The 15,616-nt window shown below is 63.2% G+C and overlaps 1 protein-coding gene across 6 annotated transcripts; it reads left to right on the plus strand.

Annotated features, from left to right (window-relative positions):
• Positions 1 to 280: 280 nt before the first annotated feature.
• Positions 281 to 15,037, plus strand: LOC139682692 (signal transducer and activator of transcription 5B). Of its 6 annotated transcripts, none has more exons than XM_071577186.1 (19): positions 281 to 371; positions 9,828 to 9,991; positions 10,108 to 10,264; positions 10,345 to 10,434; positions 10,578 to 10,752; positions 10,827 to 10,957; positions 11,038 to 11,189; positions 11,261 to 11,416; positions 11,510 to 11,689; positions 11,821 to 11,908; positions 12,008 to 12,130; positions 12,283 to 12,375; positions 12,512 to 12,718; positions 12,913 to 13,007; positions 13,074 to 13,204; positions 13,885 to 14,055; positions 14,253 to 14,304; positions 14,548 to 14,655; positions 14,724 to 15,037. In XM_071577186.1, the coding sequence occupies exons 2-19, from the start codon at positions 9,864 to 9,866 to the stop codon at positions 14,848 to 14,850; spliced, it is 2,364 nt and encodes a 787-aa protein (XP_071433287.1). In that variant the 5' UTR covers positions 281 to 371; positions 9,828 to 9,863; the 3' UTR covers positions 14,851 to 15,037. The 6 variants fall into 6 exon arrangements, with proteins under 6 accessions (XP_071433287.1, XP_071433292.1, XP_071433289.1 ...); XM_071577191.1 differs by having other exon boundaries at positions 13,885 to 14,040; XM_071577188.1 differs by lacking the exon at positions 281 to 371 and adding an exon at positions 543 to 840.
• Positions 15,038 to 15,616: the final 579 nt, after the last annotated feature.

Raw genomic sequence — 15,616 nt, forward strand, 5'->3', positions numbered from 1 at the left:
GTCCCAGTGCCCGGTGTCGGTGCCAGTGTCGGTGCCCAGTGTCAGTGCCCAGTGCCCGATGTCGGTGCCAGTGTCGGTGCCCGGTGCTAGTCCCAGTGCCCGGTGTCGGTGCTCGGTGCCGGTGCCCGGAGCCAGTCCCAGTGCCCGGTGTCGGTGCCCGGTGTCGGTGCCCGGTGCCGGTGCCCGGAGCCAGTCCCAGTGCCCGGTGTCGGTGCCCGGTGCCGGTGCCCGGTGCCGGCGGGCGGGCGGGGGCGGGGCCGGGAGGCGGGGCCGGGCCGGGCCGGGCCGGGGGGTGCCGAGCGGCGGGGGCAGAGCGGCGGGACCGAGCGCCGGGAGCCGCCGGAGCAGCGGAGCCGCCGCCGCGGCCGCAGGTGGGCGCGGAGCCGCCATCGCCGCCGGGGCCGGGCCGGGGCCCCGTTCCCGTTCCGCGGCGGGGCCGGGCGGGGTGCGGCGGGGCCGAGGCTCGGGGCGGTCCGGTCGGCGCTGCGGGTGTTTCGTAACCCCGGGCGGGCGCAGCTCCCGGCGGGGTCGGGCCGAGCGCGGGACGCTGCGGGGGCCCGGCCGGGCCCGCGGCCTCGGGGCGGGCGGAGGCGGCGAGCGGGGCCGCTCCGGGGGGCGGAGGGCCCGTCCCGGAGCCCGGCGCATCCTGGAGCGGGGGCGCTCCTCGCCCGGCCGAGCGGGGCCGGTTCGCCCGTCCGGGCCCCGCCGGAGCGGCCCCGAGCGCTGGTCCCGGGCCGGCCGGAGGATTCGGGACAGCGGACGGGGTCCTGTGCAGCGACGGGCGTGGGCAGCAGACTGTCCCGGGGTGGCGGGACCCCGGTGCCGGCGGAGGGACACGCGGTGCGGGAACGGTGGCACGGCGGGGACCGCAGCGCCTGGTGGCCTTTCACCCAGCCCGGGCGCGGCCGGGGACTGCGAGCCCGGGGCACCACCTGTCCCGCGGGATACGGAGCTGTCAGGGCTCCGTGCCCGGCCGGCCCGGGGCAGCTCCAGCCGCGAGGCCGAGCGGCTCCGGGATTCCGGTGCCCAGCTCGCACAGGCACCGCCGGGCACACTCGGAGCCGCCGACGCGGTGACACCTCCGGTGGCAGCTGTGGCGAGGCAGGGCCGGCGGCTCGTTCGAGTTGCGTGTGCCGTGCTGGGTGCCCCGTGGTAGGGCCGGGCCGGGCGGTGACCGACAACAGTTCGTTTGCGGGGTCTGGGGCACATTGCGAGGGGAGGCAGCGCTGGGCACTGGGCGGGGCCGCGTGGGTCGCCCATGGCAGGGACATGGCACACGTTGTCTCTGGGGTGTGGGTCACCTGGTTAGAGCAGGACGTTCCTGGCCGTGGGCTTGCTCCCCGTGCTGGCTGTCCATAGTCACCCCATGTCCCCGCAGCACTCCTGCCTGTGCCCAGAGCAGCACGAGCCCCAGCAGTGGCATGGGTGAGGGCACTTGGTGTGGGCACCATGGGGTGTTCTGCAGAGCCTGTCTGCCACCATGGGCACCGGGAATCAGCTCTGCACTGTGGGAGATCTGCCCTCTGGGTCCTGACTCCAGGAGGACAGGCCTGTGGTGGGGAGCATGGCCCTGGGCTGGCTGCACCTGTGGTGCTCCCTCGGGGTGATTTTGAGCTGAGGTTTGCCCTCCTGCTCCAGCGGGTTTGCACCAGCACCACAGCCATGCTGGAGGGAGGTTTGCTTGGGTCCAGTGCCGAGCCTAGCTGTGCCCTGTGCATGTGGCTCTGAGGGAGGGGAGGCACTGGATGTGTCAGGGTCACCTGCCACAGGCCTTGGTGCTCCTGAAGCCTTAGGGATCGCAGCCTGATCTGACATGATTCCAGGGTCCTGGATGTGAGCATGGACACTGTCTCCCTGGGTTTTATAACCATTCCTGGGGAGCAGCTGGTCCCTGGGCCTGAGGAGGGCTGGGCTGAGCCAGGCTGTCCTGTAGGTGCAGCATGAGGAGGAGGAGGAGAAGGAGCTCTGTTGCAGGTTGAGAGATGCCAACAGCGTGTGCCTGGGGACAAAGGAGAGCTGGGCTGGGAGTGGAGTGGAACAGATGACTGTCACCCCCTCTGCATTTCGTGGCACCTTGACAGTGTCCTCCCTCGGAAGTGTTTTGCCCCTGCAGTTGTCATAAGAGCCACCTTGATGGCTCTGCTGCACCTGCCTTGTGCTGAGACTGATTTTTTTGGGGCAGGATGAGGGATGCTGGACAGGGAGCTGCAGTTGTGGATGCTCAGTGCAGGGCACATGGAGCCCCTGGAGGGACCTTCCCCTCTCACAGCAGGGGAAGTGCTGACTCCAAAGTGACTGTGAAGGCTTTGCCATGGGGTTTCCCAGCTCTCTCACAAGTGACAGCAAAACCCAGATACCCTGCTTGCAAAAAATCCCTGCTCCCTGCACTCCTTCACGGTGTGGGCGGCAAGCGGTGACTGTGCTAAGCCGAGTACAGTGAAGTGGCCTCATCAGCTGGGAAATGACTTTCTGGTTTGCAAGGAATGACTGTGAGCTGGGCTGTACTCGATGGGCTTCATGGCAGCTGGGGAGAGCTGGTGGGAACGCCAGCACGGCAGGGCAGCATGTGGGGTGAGTGGGACCTCCCTCCCATGGCATCCCCTGGGTACCTGCATGGGGGACACATCCCCCTGCCCGTCCAGCTGTGGCGAGTCCCAGTGTCCCACACGCTGTGGCTGCTGTCCTTGGAGCAGTCTCTGCTGGGCAGCTGGGGCACGGCCCTGCGTGCCGGGGGTCGAGGGCAGGGGCTTGCCAGTGCCAGCCTCACTGGGACCGGCCAGGACTGGGCTCTGCGGCTGCGCAGGCAGCTCTGGCCCGGGAGGCTGTGCCGGCTGCTGGCTCCAGGGCTCCAGTATGCTCCAGGAGAGGTAGCCTCGACAGCTGTAATGTTTCTGTGGCATGCCTTTCCTTTCATGGGGTGTCTATTTTGCAACCCCCAAGTGTTTTGATCCTGGGAGGAAGGGGGCGGGGGTGTTTACCCTGGCACTGCGTGGCTGGTGCAGAGATCCAAGTGGCGCTGGGCATGCCTGAATTTTACATGCATGCAGCAACAGTTCTAGCAACATCTGCTGGCTGATAAAAGGTAGGCTGCCGTGCACTGTGGCTCCCGCCGTGTTGGGAAACGTCAAGGGGGAGGCACTGTGAACAGCTTCCTGGCCGATAGGGCTGAGCTTACTTGCTGATAAAGCAGAATCCACCCATCTGGCTGCACCAGAGGGGCTGGGAGCACTGGTTGCTCACAGGCACTTCATGCCCAGTGCTTCCTTGAGTGCCATCTCCTGCTTCCTCCTGCACAGGGAGTGATGTGCTGCTGGGCAGCTGCTCCCTGGGCTGGGGCAGCCACAGTGGCGTAGCCAAACCACAGCATGGTCACAACCCGCTCCTGGTTCAAACAGTCACTGGTAAGTTTTGTAATCTCAATTTTCCCTGTAACTTTGTGTTATGAACTGTAAATGCTGGTTTATAGCACAGCTCTGCTGGGGAGGGAACTGGGGAGAAGGCTGGTGCTGGAAAGCTGCTGCCTTGAAGGGCCAGAGCAGCGTCAGCTCAGCCCTGCCCACCACGTGTTGGGTGCTTGCTCTGTCTGGCCTCTTGTCTCTCTCATTAAACGGCCCTGCAAAGCCTTTAGAAGAGAAAGAGGCAGCTCCTGCTGGCAGCTCTGAGCCCTCTCATCTGCTGGAACCACTGTAAAATCATCTTTGTCCTGCCTGGTGTGAACACCCGGCCCTGGTGCTGTCGGGCTCCAGCCCCAGGGGCACAGCTGCCCTGGCCCTGCTCACAGAGATGCTGCGGTGGGGCTCAAGGTGCAGCCCAGAAGCAGGGGCTCTGTCCTGCCACTGCCAGTGGCTGCTGCTGCTCCAGGGGCTGCAGAACCCATCTCAGGGCCAGGAAACCTAAAACCCAGCTCTCCTACCTGGATATGTTTGTGTGCATGTGGATGCACACTGCTTCACCCTTGTCTGGGATTGACTGAGAATTTTGTTGCACAAACCGTTGGTGTTTTGGTTGGTTTATTCTCTTTCTGACTAGTTCTCCTGCTGCCAGCATCTCTGGCTGTCTGTGTATCCTCTATTCCAAAGGCAAGGCCTTACTCTTCTCTGTCCTGCTCCACTGAGTTGGTGTAAGAGTATCATCCTGTGTGGAGCTGCTGCCCACATCACCCCCAGCCCACCTGGGTCCTGCCTGGAAAATCCAGCCTGGCTGTGGCTGGATTAGAGCCATTGTGTGTGCTTGCTGGAGCATGGCAGAGAAAATGAAATTGTGTCAGCAAACCCCAATCAGGACTAATTTGATGCTGAAATGATCTTAATCCTCAAGTCCTTCCTCCCAGCCTATCCCTCCTGGGCTAGCCCAGGTCTGAGCAAGGATTAGCACTGAGCCAGGGGCTGTGCTGGATGTAACCTCAGTGCTGGGGGCACGAACAGGACCTGTGGCACCCTGGGGCTGTACCCTCAGTGTGGTGTTACAGGGGCTTGGGGTGGGTCATTATTAGCATGGAGGGAAAATCCCTTTCTGAGTTCCCTGGCATGAGGTGGCTGCATGTCCCTCCCAGGCAAGGGCCAGAGCCTGCCTGAGCAGGGGTGCTGGGGCTGGGCAGTGGCTCTGTCCCTGCCCCAGGATTCCCCCACCAAGCCTGGGGGAAGCCCCTAGACATCAGAGCCAGCAACTCCCTGCTGTGCCAGCCCAGCATTGCTGCACCTGGTTAATTTGGCTGCTTGGCCCCAGGGAGCCAGGAATAATTAAGGCTCTGCCCGGCCTCTAATCCTGTCTGTAGGTTTATGGCAGGGACAGCACCAGTGCTGGCTGGGACTGGTCTCCCCACGGTGAATGTCCTGCAGGATCCACGCTGGACTCGTGCCCATGGGGCTGTTTGGGTGCTGGTCTCTGCCAATGTGCCTGCATGGTGTGTTCTGCCCACCGGTGCTGGTCCTGCTATATGCACCAGTGTCTGGGGGAGTCCCGCCTGTATCTGGCCATGGCTGTCCTGGGGTGGCTTTTGGTGCACCCAGGGTGTTTTTTTCTCACAGTCCCAGCCCTTGGAATTGAGGGGTTTTGCTGGGATTTTGGTGGTTTTGGTTTGACACAGGTTTCTGGGCCTCTGTGATTGGAAGAGGAAGTCTGAACAGAGGAGAAAAACCTTTTCCAAGGATGGCAAGTGCTGGCAGGCAGGCACAGCCCCCCCACCCATGGTGTGAGCTGAGCTGCCAGCAGCCCCTGACCCCCGAGGAACCCGTCCCCAGCTGGGGCACCTCTGCTGTCCCCCGGCAGCATCAGATCACATCGGGGGTTTCCTTGTTCCTGTAACAGTGCTAGTTCTCCATTTTTGGCTCCCAGAGTTGCCAGGACTCCTGGCTGGTCCTGATGCTGTTAGTCACGGCTCTGCCCACTGGCTGTGGAGCCCATTGCCTCTGCCCTCGGGGGGCACATTTTGTTACCAGAGTCAGCCATACCTCCTTCGTGAGGCCCACGGTGCCTGGCCCCAGAGGTTTCCAGCGTGGGCCGGGGCGCTCAGCTGCCTCCTCCCTGATGCCGCTGGGGCGAAGCCGTCGGCTGCTGCCACTTTCTGTGGGAGACAGACAAACCCCATCAAAGCACGGAGCTTCTAGAAGGAGCTCGTTCCCGCACTGGCGGGCGCTGCTGCCTCCCAGGCAGAGCTGGAAACCACAGGACACTGTAAAACACTGCAGCAGCCCCGGGCCCTCGGTGCTGACCCCACTGTGCCCCGGTGCCACCAGCCCTGGTGCAGCCCTGAGCGGGGCCCGGGCCCGGGCGCTGCTGCCCCGCATGTGGCTGTGCCCGGTGCGGGTTCCACTCTGGTGCCTTGCGGGTGTGAGCAGAGCTGGTGGGTGCAGGTCAGGGGGTCCTGTCGCCCCCCATGCCGAATTCCTGCATCCGTCCTTAGCGTCCCATGCCTGGCAGCTGGGCAGCCAGGAGGCTCCAGGGGGCTCAGCGCTGCCAACCTGCCGGAGACAGAGGCTGTGCTGGCCCTGGCGCCACTGGGGCCCGTGGGGCGAGCAGGAGGCTGTGCTGGCCCCGCTCCCCGGCGGGCACCCCGCAGGCAGCCGTGGCAGGGGTGGCTGCCAGCAGCCCGGGGCAGGCTGCCCTGCGCAGGCAGCTGACATTTTGGAAGGAAATAGCTGCTCTCTGCTCCTTCCTGTAGTGCGCAGGCAGCGAAACGGGAGCCGGCGGTGCCGGCAGCGCCCGCCCGGAGCTGCCCGGGGCTCGGACCGGAGCGGTGCGTGGGGCAGAGCGGGGCCTGCCCCGGGGAGTGGTGCGGGACGGGGCACCCCGCACAAGGCTCCAGCGGGTCCCTGGGGCGAGCACGGGGCCGGGGCGGGTGGGGGGCGAGTGTCGGTGCGGGGGGGAACCGGAGCCCCCGGGTGTGCGGAGCGACCGCTCTCGGTGCCGTTCGCACCGGCCTCAGGGCCTCGCTGGGGCCACATCCTGCCCTGCAGGGACCGTGTTCGTGGCCCCCACGGTGGGGGCTGCAGAAGCCCCTCCCGCCGGGCAGGGGCAGGGGCAGGGGCAGCAGCGGAGTGCGAGATGCGGGATGCTGGGTGCGGGTCCGGCCCTGCGGCCGGCGGCGGGGCCGGCGCTGACCTGGAAGCGATCGCGGGATCCCGGAGGTGCCGAGACACCACGTGTCCGTGTTTACTGCGAGGGGCGCCGGGCCCTGCGGGGAGGACAGCGCTGCGGACACCCCCGCGCCGGCAGGTCAGCGGGCAGCGGGGGGCGGGTGGGGGGCTCCAGCCAGAGCCCCTCACTGTGCTCCTCACAGGGCTCTGCCTGGTGCTGGGCCCCTGCCGGGTTCTGCGGGGCATGGGACTGGGCAGCGGGCTGCTGTCGGGGGCTGTGCCAGCACCGAGACTGGGGTGTCCTGCCTACGGGAGGGTCGTCGGGATGGCTGTGTGCAGGGAGCATCCCGTGTGGAGCGTGTCCCGGCCCCAGCGTGGCTGCTGCGCGTGGTTGTGTTTTGCCGTGCCCATGGCACGTGGGGACGTGCCACTGCCGGCTTCACCCCGTGAGGCATTTCCCTCTTTTTGTCTGCCTACGGATGTGCTCCAGCTCTTCTGCAGCTTGGGACCTGTTGCTGGCGCCAGCCTGCTGCCACTGTGCTGCAACCCTTCTCCGGTGCAGTCACATCAGTCCCTTGGCTGTCCCCAGTCCCAGCGGTGCTGCCAGCCTCACCCTCCCCATCCTCTTCCCCGCTGCTGTCTCTGGCTCTCTGGCCCTTTGAGAGCCCCTTCTGGGTGGGTTTCACCAATTTTGTGTCAGGTTTGGCAGTGCCTCCCCATTGGCACCAGGGAGTGGGGCTGTCAGAGGCAGAAGCAATGACTGCTGGCATCTCCTTCCCTCTGCATAGTCCTTGGGCTGCTGGGGTCCCTCCCCATGGCGCTGGGATCCCTCTCCTGAGTGCTGGTCCTACCCTGGCAAGCTGCTGCCTGTGCTGCTTCGCAGCCGATAAGTCTCCGGTGAGCGCGTTGCTGTGGCTTGTCGAGTGCTGCTGGTTAACCGAGCTGCAGTGACGGGTGGGTTCCAGCCAGCTGCCAGCGAGTAAATGCAAAGTAGCCTAAACCACCACAATTATCTGCCTGTTGCAGTTGTTGGAGCGTGTGTGGGGCTGACGGCAGCAGCACCGCTGACCCGTGGCAGCACTTGAGGCGCCAGTGGCCCTGCTGTGGTGCCAGAGCCATGGCGAGCGCCGGGGCTGGTGGGCTGGGGATGACACTGTGGTGGTTGAATGCCAGTCCCTGGGCACAGCGGTGAAGCCATCCCCAGGCTCCCATCCCTTGGGCAGCCAGTGGTGCCATGGGAGAGTGCGGTGCTGGAGAGTGTGCAGGGCATGGTCCAAGCCAGGGCAGAGGTTGCCAGCAGCACATGGGTGCAGGAGGCAGGGCTGCCTGGCAGAGCTGTGGTAGTGGCTCTCGCTGCATGGTGGGATCATGGTGCTGCAGCTCATGCCAAAGCTGGGCTGCTACCCCAGCATTTCTGGGTCTCAGGGCCAAAAGCCTTGTCTGCTCATGGCAGGCAGCACTGGTGACTTGTGCTGGGGCACTCAGAGCACCCTGCTGTGTATGGGGAGGTTGGGTTTGTCAGTCCACAGGTGAGACACAGGAAATAAAAATTAGGTGCCTGGAAAAATGGCCACTGCTGCATTGACAGTGCCCATGTAGGTTGTGCCCAAGCCTGGCATGAGTGCTGTTTTGGGGCACACACCGGGTGAGCTGTGCCACCATTGACAGCTGCACAGTCCCTTGTATAGGTGGATGCGATGCTGATGCTCCCACTCCCAGGCTGGTGCCAGCTGAGTGCGGTGCCTGCTGGCTCACCGCAGGCCAGCCAGAGACTCGTTGCTTAACAACACACTGGAGTGGAGTAGGAAGTGTTTTGTCACTGTGAAATGGGAAGAGATCACCATTTTCTCGACAGGCAGGGCAGCTTCTGTTTGCTCTGTGTCCGTGCAGATGTCGCCGCAGTGCTGGGGACTTTGGTCGCTGTGGCATGGTGGCACTGTCATGGCCATGGCCATTCCTGGCTCTGCCACTGCTGTGCCTTATCAAGCAGTTTCCAACAGCAGCTTGTCCTGCTGTTGGCCATCCCACCTTCCCTTTCCTCCTTGCTGGCATTCTTGTGCTTCCCCAGGCCCCTCCTTGCCAGCAGCATTTCCAACTTGGTGATTTCTGTGAATGTGGAAATGTTCCTCCCTTTTTATAGGGGAAAAATTCATTTTTAGCCAGCTCTGGGTTATTGTTCCTCTTCCTGCTCAGGGCGGGTGTGCCGGGCTCAGGGGCTCCAGCCGTGGCTGTCCCGTTCAGACCCGCTGCTGCCCCCCCAGAGTGTGCCCCTGACTGTGGGACAGCAGCAGTTCTGGAAGCCTGCAGGCCACTGGGCATTTCTGAGGCTGAACAAAGTGCTCTGGTGGGGAGGCAGGCACAGCTCCCACTGCCAATCCTTCAACTTGTCACCAGCCAGTGCAGTGACCGGGTCCTGTGATGGTCGCTCGGCCTTGGGACATGACCCAAGGCCTCACACCCCTGCCTGGGCCCTCTGTGTGGTGCCAGATCCCAGGTGGTTTGGGTGCGAGTGTATCTAAATGCTTATTATTGATGCCTCCTCTCTTGGGGGGGCCTTGAGCACCACATCACCCTCGAACACTCAACCACAGGTGTGACCATCCAGGGGATGCACTAGGTTTTAGTAGAGGTGCTGTACCCACTGTTCCATCCCTGCCTGCTTCATGGGAGCCAGAGCTGCCCCAAAACTGCTTTGGGAAGGAAGCTCCATGCGTCTCCACCAGGACACAGGTCATGCAGTAGCCCTGGAACCAGGGATCTGCCTGGGTCTGCAGTGCCACATGGTTCCTTGGGGCTGGGACTGCTGCTCCCGTCCGCAGTCGGGGTGTGGACAGGAGCAGGGCAGGCGCAGGGGGCACCTGTGCTCTGTGTCACCCTGGATTTCTGGCAAGCCCTCCCTCCCCTCGGCCCCATTTCCTCATTTGCGTGGCCAGTGATGGCTGTGATCCCGCTGCACAGTGAGGGGAAATGAGAACCATGTGGAGAGGCTGTGCAGAGGCGCGTCCCTGGCCCCAGGCACCCCCAGGGCTCTTCCTAGAAAAGGGGGTGACTCAGAGCCAGGGTCCCCTGCCCCTTCACGCCCCTTCTTTCAGCAGCTGGAAACGGTGCTGGCAGCCCCAGAGACTCCAGAGGCTCTTGGAAAGGAGAACGTGGAAGTTCCTGCAAAGGGTGTGGGGACAGCTGGGGCCAGACCCTGTGCAGCACAGCGCCCACCCATCTGCCGTGGGTGCCCTGACAGCCCATCTCCCACAGGTGCCCTGACGGCCCATCTCCTGCGGGTGCTGAGCCATGGCAGTGTGGATCCAGGCCCAGCAGCTCCAGGGCGAAGCCCTGCGGCAGATGCAGGCACTCTATGGGCAGCACTTCCCGATCGAGGTGCGGCATTACCTGTCGCAGTGGATTGAGAGCCAGGCGTGGTAGGTTGGGGGTCCTGCCCCCAGTGGGTTGCTGGGCTTGACAGCAGCTGCCCTGGGGGTTCTGATGGGTGCCCCCTGCCAATGGGCTGCCCTGATGCTCTCTGCTCCATGCGTAGGGACTCCATCGACCTCGACAATCCCCAGGAGAACGTGAAGGCAACGCAGCTACTGGAGGGGCTGATCCAGGAGCTGCAGAAGAAGGCAGACCACCAAGTGGGTGAGGATGGCTTCTTACTGAAGATCAAGCTGGGGCACTACGCCACACAGCTGCAGGCAAGTGGGGGATGGCAGATGGGGGTGCAGGGCTGGGGGTTCTGTGCCCCATGCCTGGCTCAGGCTGTGCTCTCCCACAGAACACGTATGACCGGTGCCCCATGGAGCTGGTGCGCTGCATCCGGCACATCCTCTACCATGAGCAGCGGCTGGTGCGGGAGGCAAACAATGTGAGTGGGGGCCAGGAGGGGTGAGGGAGAGGGTCCTGCAGGCATTGGGGGATTGCTCAGGGGCTCCAGAATGATGAGGGGAGCAGCCAAGGGAACAGGGAGGTTCCCCTCACCATGCTGAGTGTGCCCCATGCCCTGCACAGAGCCCCTCTCCAGCCGGCTCCCTGGTGGATGCCATGTCCCAGAAGCACCTGCAGATCAACCAGACCTTTGAGGAGCTGCGGCTCATCACACAGGACTCAGAGAATGAGCTCAAGAAGCTGCAGCAGACACAGGAGTACTTCATCATCCAGTACCAGGAGAACATGCGCCTTCAGGGTGAGTGGGGGTCTGAGGGTTGTGGTGCCGGGGCACTGGCAGGGCAGGCACTGAAGCCATGGCCTGTCCTGCAGCCCAGTTCTCCCAGCTCTCCCAGCTGGGCCCCCAGGAGCGCATGTCACGGGAGACAACACTGCAGCAGAAGAAGGCATCGCTGGAGGCCTGGCTGCACCGGGAGGCCCAGACACTACAGCAGTACCGTGTGGTGAGTGAGCTGTCCAGTCCCCCATGGTGCTGTCCCTGTGACACTGTCCCTGCGCCCCATGACACCATCCCACCTCGCAGGACCTGGCTGAGAAGCACCAGAAGACGCTGCAGCTTCTGCGAAAGCAGCAAACGACCATCCTGGATGACGAGCTGATCCAGTGGAAACGTCGGCAGCAGCTGGCGGGGAATGGAGGCCCACCCGAGGGCACCTTGGATGTGCTTCAGACCTGGTGGGTGCCTGGTGGGGCAGGACAGGATGGGATGCTGAGCTGCAGTCTGTGCTGAGCGCTGCTCCCCTCAGGTGCGAGAAGCTGGCAGAGATCATCTGGCAGAACCGGCAGCAGATCCGCCGGGCTGAGCACCTGTGCCAGCAGCTGCCGATCCCGGGCCCGGTGGAGGAGATGCTGTCGGAGCTGAACAGCACCATTACTGATATCATCTCTGCCCTGGTCACCAGGTACTGGCGGGGTCTGTGTGGACTGAGGCAGCGGGATGGGGGGCCAGGTTGGCCCTGCTCTGCCCACCCTCCCTGATCCTCTTGTCCCCCCAGCACCTTCATCATCGAGAAACAGCCCCCTCAGGTGCTGAAGACACAGACCAAGTTCGCAGCCACTGTGCGGCTCCTGGTGGGGGGGAAGCTGAACGTGCACATGAATCCCCCCCAGGTAAAGGCCACCATCATCAGCGAGCAGCAAGCCAAGGCCCTGCTGAAGAACGAGAGCACCCGCAAGTAATGCTGGGGGCAGGAGGGCTGTAGCGGGGGGGCTGAGGCTGCCAAGGCAGCAGGGTGTGGGGTTGGGGCTGCACCTCACATGGCTCCCAGCCCTGGTGGTCCCCTGACCCTCTGCGTTCTGGCGGCAGCGAGAGCAGTGGGGAGATCCTTAACAACTGCTGTGTGATGGAGTATCACCAGGCCACTGGGACGCTCAGTGCCCACTTCCGCAACATGGTGAGTGTCTCCACTTCCCCTCCTGTACCCTCGTGTCCCCCTGTGTTCACCCTTGTGTCCCCATCTGTTTCCCTGCGCTCACTGCTCATGTCTCTGCAGTCCCTTAAGCGGATCAAGCGCTCGGATCGCCGTGGGGCCGAGTCGGTGACAGAGGAGAAGTTCACCATCCTCTTTGAGTCTCAGTTCAGTGTTGGTGGCAATGAGCTGGTCTTCCAGGTGAAGGTAAAGTCACCAGCTGTGTCCTCTCTGCAGGCCCCAGGCAAGCCATGGACACCATGCCCACAGGCGTGGGACTGGGCTGGGGCCATAGGGTGCCCTCGGGTGATGCTCCCATGGTGCCCCACAGCCCATTCTGGTCTCCTTCCTCCTGGCAGACGCTGTCCCTGCCTGTGGTAGTGATTGTGCACGGGAGCCAGGACAACAACGCCACAGCCACTGTGCTCTGGGACAATGCCTTTGCTGAGCCTGTGAGTGCCAGTGCCATGTGGGGCAGGACAGGCCCTGTAGGCCCCGGGGGGGTGCGGAGTCGGGCTCAGCCTCCCAGCAAGACCTGCCCAGAGGCAGCAAGCAGAGCTCGGTGCTGACCCTGCTTTCTGCCCCCAGGGCCGTGTGCCCTTTGCCGTGCCTGACAAGGTGCAGTGGCCGCAGCTCTGCGAGGCACTCAACATGAAGTTCAAGGCAGAGGTGCAGAGCAGCCGTGGGCTGACCAAGGAGAACCTGGTGTTCCTGGCACAGAAGCTGTTCAACAGCACCAGCTCTCACCTGGAGGACTACAGCAGTACTACAGTGTCCTGGTCCCAGTTCAACCGGGTGAGCAGCCTGGGATTTGTATGGGAGAACTGTGGAGTGTCCTCAGTGCTTGTGCTGGGGGGCTGTGCTGGGCTTATTCACCCGGGGGTCCCACAGTCAGGTCCCTGAGTCACCGCTGCATCCGATACCTGTGTTGTGTAACAGTGGCTCCAAGGCTGGTGTCAGGAGTGATCATTTTCTGGGCATTTCAACAGGAAAACCTGCCTGGGAGGAATTACACCTTCTGGCAGTGGTTTGACGGGGTCATGGAGGTGCTGAAGAAGCATCTGAAGCCGCACTGGAATGATGGGTAAGAGCCGCCCTGCCCTGTGCTGCCCAGCCCAAGCCTCCTGCCCTGACGCCCTGCTCTGCCTAGGGCCATCCTGGGCTTCGTCAACAAGCAGCAGGCACATGACCTGCTCATCAACAAGCCCGACGGGACCTTCCTCCTGCGCTTCAGCGACTCAGAGATCGGTGGCATCACCATTGCCTGGAAGTTCGATTCCTGTGAGTGTGTGCCAGGCGCTGGCACCCCCAGACCAACTGTCCCTGGGGCTTGGCCATCAGGCCACAGGGTACTGGCAGTGCCATGGCAGGCACACTAGAGCCTTCCTCTGGAAAGGGGCGAGTGTGAGAGCCCACGGGATGCCTCAGCCGCCTTGTAGGGAGCAGCGCTGCCCTCACTCGCTGCAGCCATGGCTGCACTGGGCCCAAGTGCTGGCAGCAGTGGGGAGGAGTGACCAGGCTGAACCCTCCGACCCAGCCCTGGGGGCTGATGTGGACTGTATGAAATGCAGTGACTCTGTGGTGCTCCCCAGTGCAGGGGTTTGCAGGGGTGGCTTGACCCTATGCAAGCAGGAGTCTGCTTGTTGCTGTCCTCCACGAGTGCATCCTTTGGAGGGTTGCATGGCTGTGGAGCAGTGCAGAACTCCATGGAGCCCTTGTGGCTGGGGGACCCACCCCCTGCATGTTTGGATGAGGCCAGACCTGCCTTGGGTTCACTGTGTCTCCTGCCTTATCCCATTTCCTGGTGACATATGCTTTGTCCTCAACTGTTGCCAGGGGAACGGTGTAGTGTGGGACATGCAGTTGGCTGCTTGACGTGACCTCACAGCCTGTGTCCAGAGCAGGACCAGGAGCCACCACTGGCTCTGGACATCACCATGGTCCTTGCTCTTGTCTTGCAGCTGAGAGGATGTTCTGGAACCTGATGCCTTTCACCACCAGGGACTTCTCTATCCGCTCCCTGGCTGACCGCCTTGGGGACCTCAGTTACCTTATTTACGTATTCCCTGACCGGCCCAAGGACGAGGTGTTCTCCAAGTACTACACGCCGGTTCTCTGTGAGTCCACGCCAGGTAGCGCTGTCCCTTCACCCCACATGCATCCCCTCCTTTGTGCATCCAGCTGGCATGGAGCCGGGGCTCACAACACCCGCCACCGCAGGGCTGCATTGGCTTCACAGGCGCTCTGCAGCTGGCCACATGTGAGCCCCCAGTGCTGCCATGGGCTCATGCCACGTTTTGGGGCCTCAGCACTGCCTCCTTCCCTTTAGCTAAAGCTGTGGATGGATACGTGAAGCCACAGATCAAGCAAGTGGTGCCAGAGTAAGTATGACCCCAAAGACACACCCTGGGCACTGAGTCCCATGGGATTTCCCTTGCTGAGGTGGCAGGGATGGCCAGCAGCCCAGGGCACTGCAGAGCTCAGCGTCAGTGCTGCCAATGGCCACATGGCTGCTGAGCCTTGGGAGATGCTGTTCCGAGGGGGGCAGAAATTTCCAGAGTGCGGCTTAACCCCAGGATGCCCACCCTGTCCTACACCAGTGCTCATGAGACCTATCCCCATAGGTTTGTCAACGCATCAGGCGATTCTGCCCCTGGAGGGGCCACCTACATGGACCAGGCGCCCTCACCTGCCGTCTGCTCCCAGCCCCCTTACAACATGTACACCCAGAAGTAGGTACCACGTCCCCCACCCCCATCCTGCCGTGGCCAGTACCCCTCTCACCTCCTGCCTCTTGCAGCCCAGACCCTGTGCTGGACCCTGAGGGGGATTTCGACCTGGATGACACGATGGATGTGGCAAGGCATGTGGAGGAGCTGCTGCGACGCCCCGTGGACAGTCAGTGGATCCCCCATGCCCAGTCATGATGGGCAGGCACCCAGTTCCTCGCCCCAGGCCTCAGTGCTGCGAGGACTGTGCTGTGTTCGTGTCTCTGTGCCAGGGGGGCGGCAGGTCGGCTCTGCCCCCAGGATTTGCTCTGTGCTGCCCTGAAACACAGGCTGGCGTCCGGCTCTTTGGTGTTTATGCCCTTGTATAAACGGCAGCGGATTTGTCGCATGGTTTTCCTGTATGTTCCTTTTAAGAGGCCCAGCTTCGGCTTTCCGCTTCCGCCAGCAGCAGCCCCACAGCCCCCAGCTCCGCCTGCGGTGCTGCCGGGGCAGGGGCCAAGTCCAGCCTCGGGTTTGCTTTCGCAGTCGTCACTAAGAATGTACGTGTCGCCCTCTTGTTCTCCCCCGCGTCTCTGTTCCCAGGGGGGCACGGGGGCATGGGGCAGAGCAGGGTTGGGCTGGGGCTCCCCCCGGCCCATGCTGGCGCTCTGCTCCACAGCAGCAGGGTCCCCTCCAGGCCTCATCTCCTCCTCTGGCCCCAAGGATGCAGGAGCCCCTCTGGCTTTGGTGTCCTCTCCGGAGCTGGTGCAGCACGAGGGTGGCAGGGTGCGAGGGCACCTAGCGAGGGTAGTCGGGTGGGCAGGGGGTTTGGAGGAGTGTAGCCCTCTGCCTCCCACCTCTCTCCTCGCCCTGGCAGGAAGCTCTGGGGCCCTGGCCATGTTATTTTTCTATCACAGAGTAAATAAAGCACGGAATATTTTTGTAACACAAAAGCTCTGGGTTCCAAGTGTGTCTTCGGGCAGAG

The sequence above is a fragment of the Pithys albifrons genome, chromosome 25 (assembly GCF_047495875.1).
Source record: "Pithys albifrons albifrons isolate INPA30051 chromosome 25, PitAlb_v1, whole genome shotgun sequence".
Taxonomy (NCBI): domain Eukaryota; kingdom Metazoa; phylum Chordata; class Aves; order Passeriformes; family Thamnophilidae; genus Pithys; species Pithys albifrons.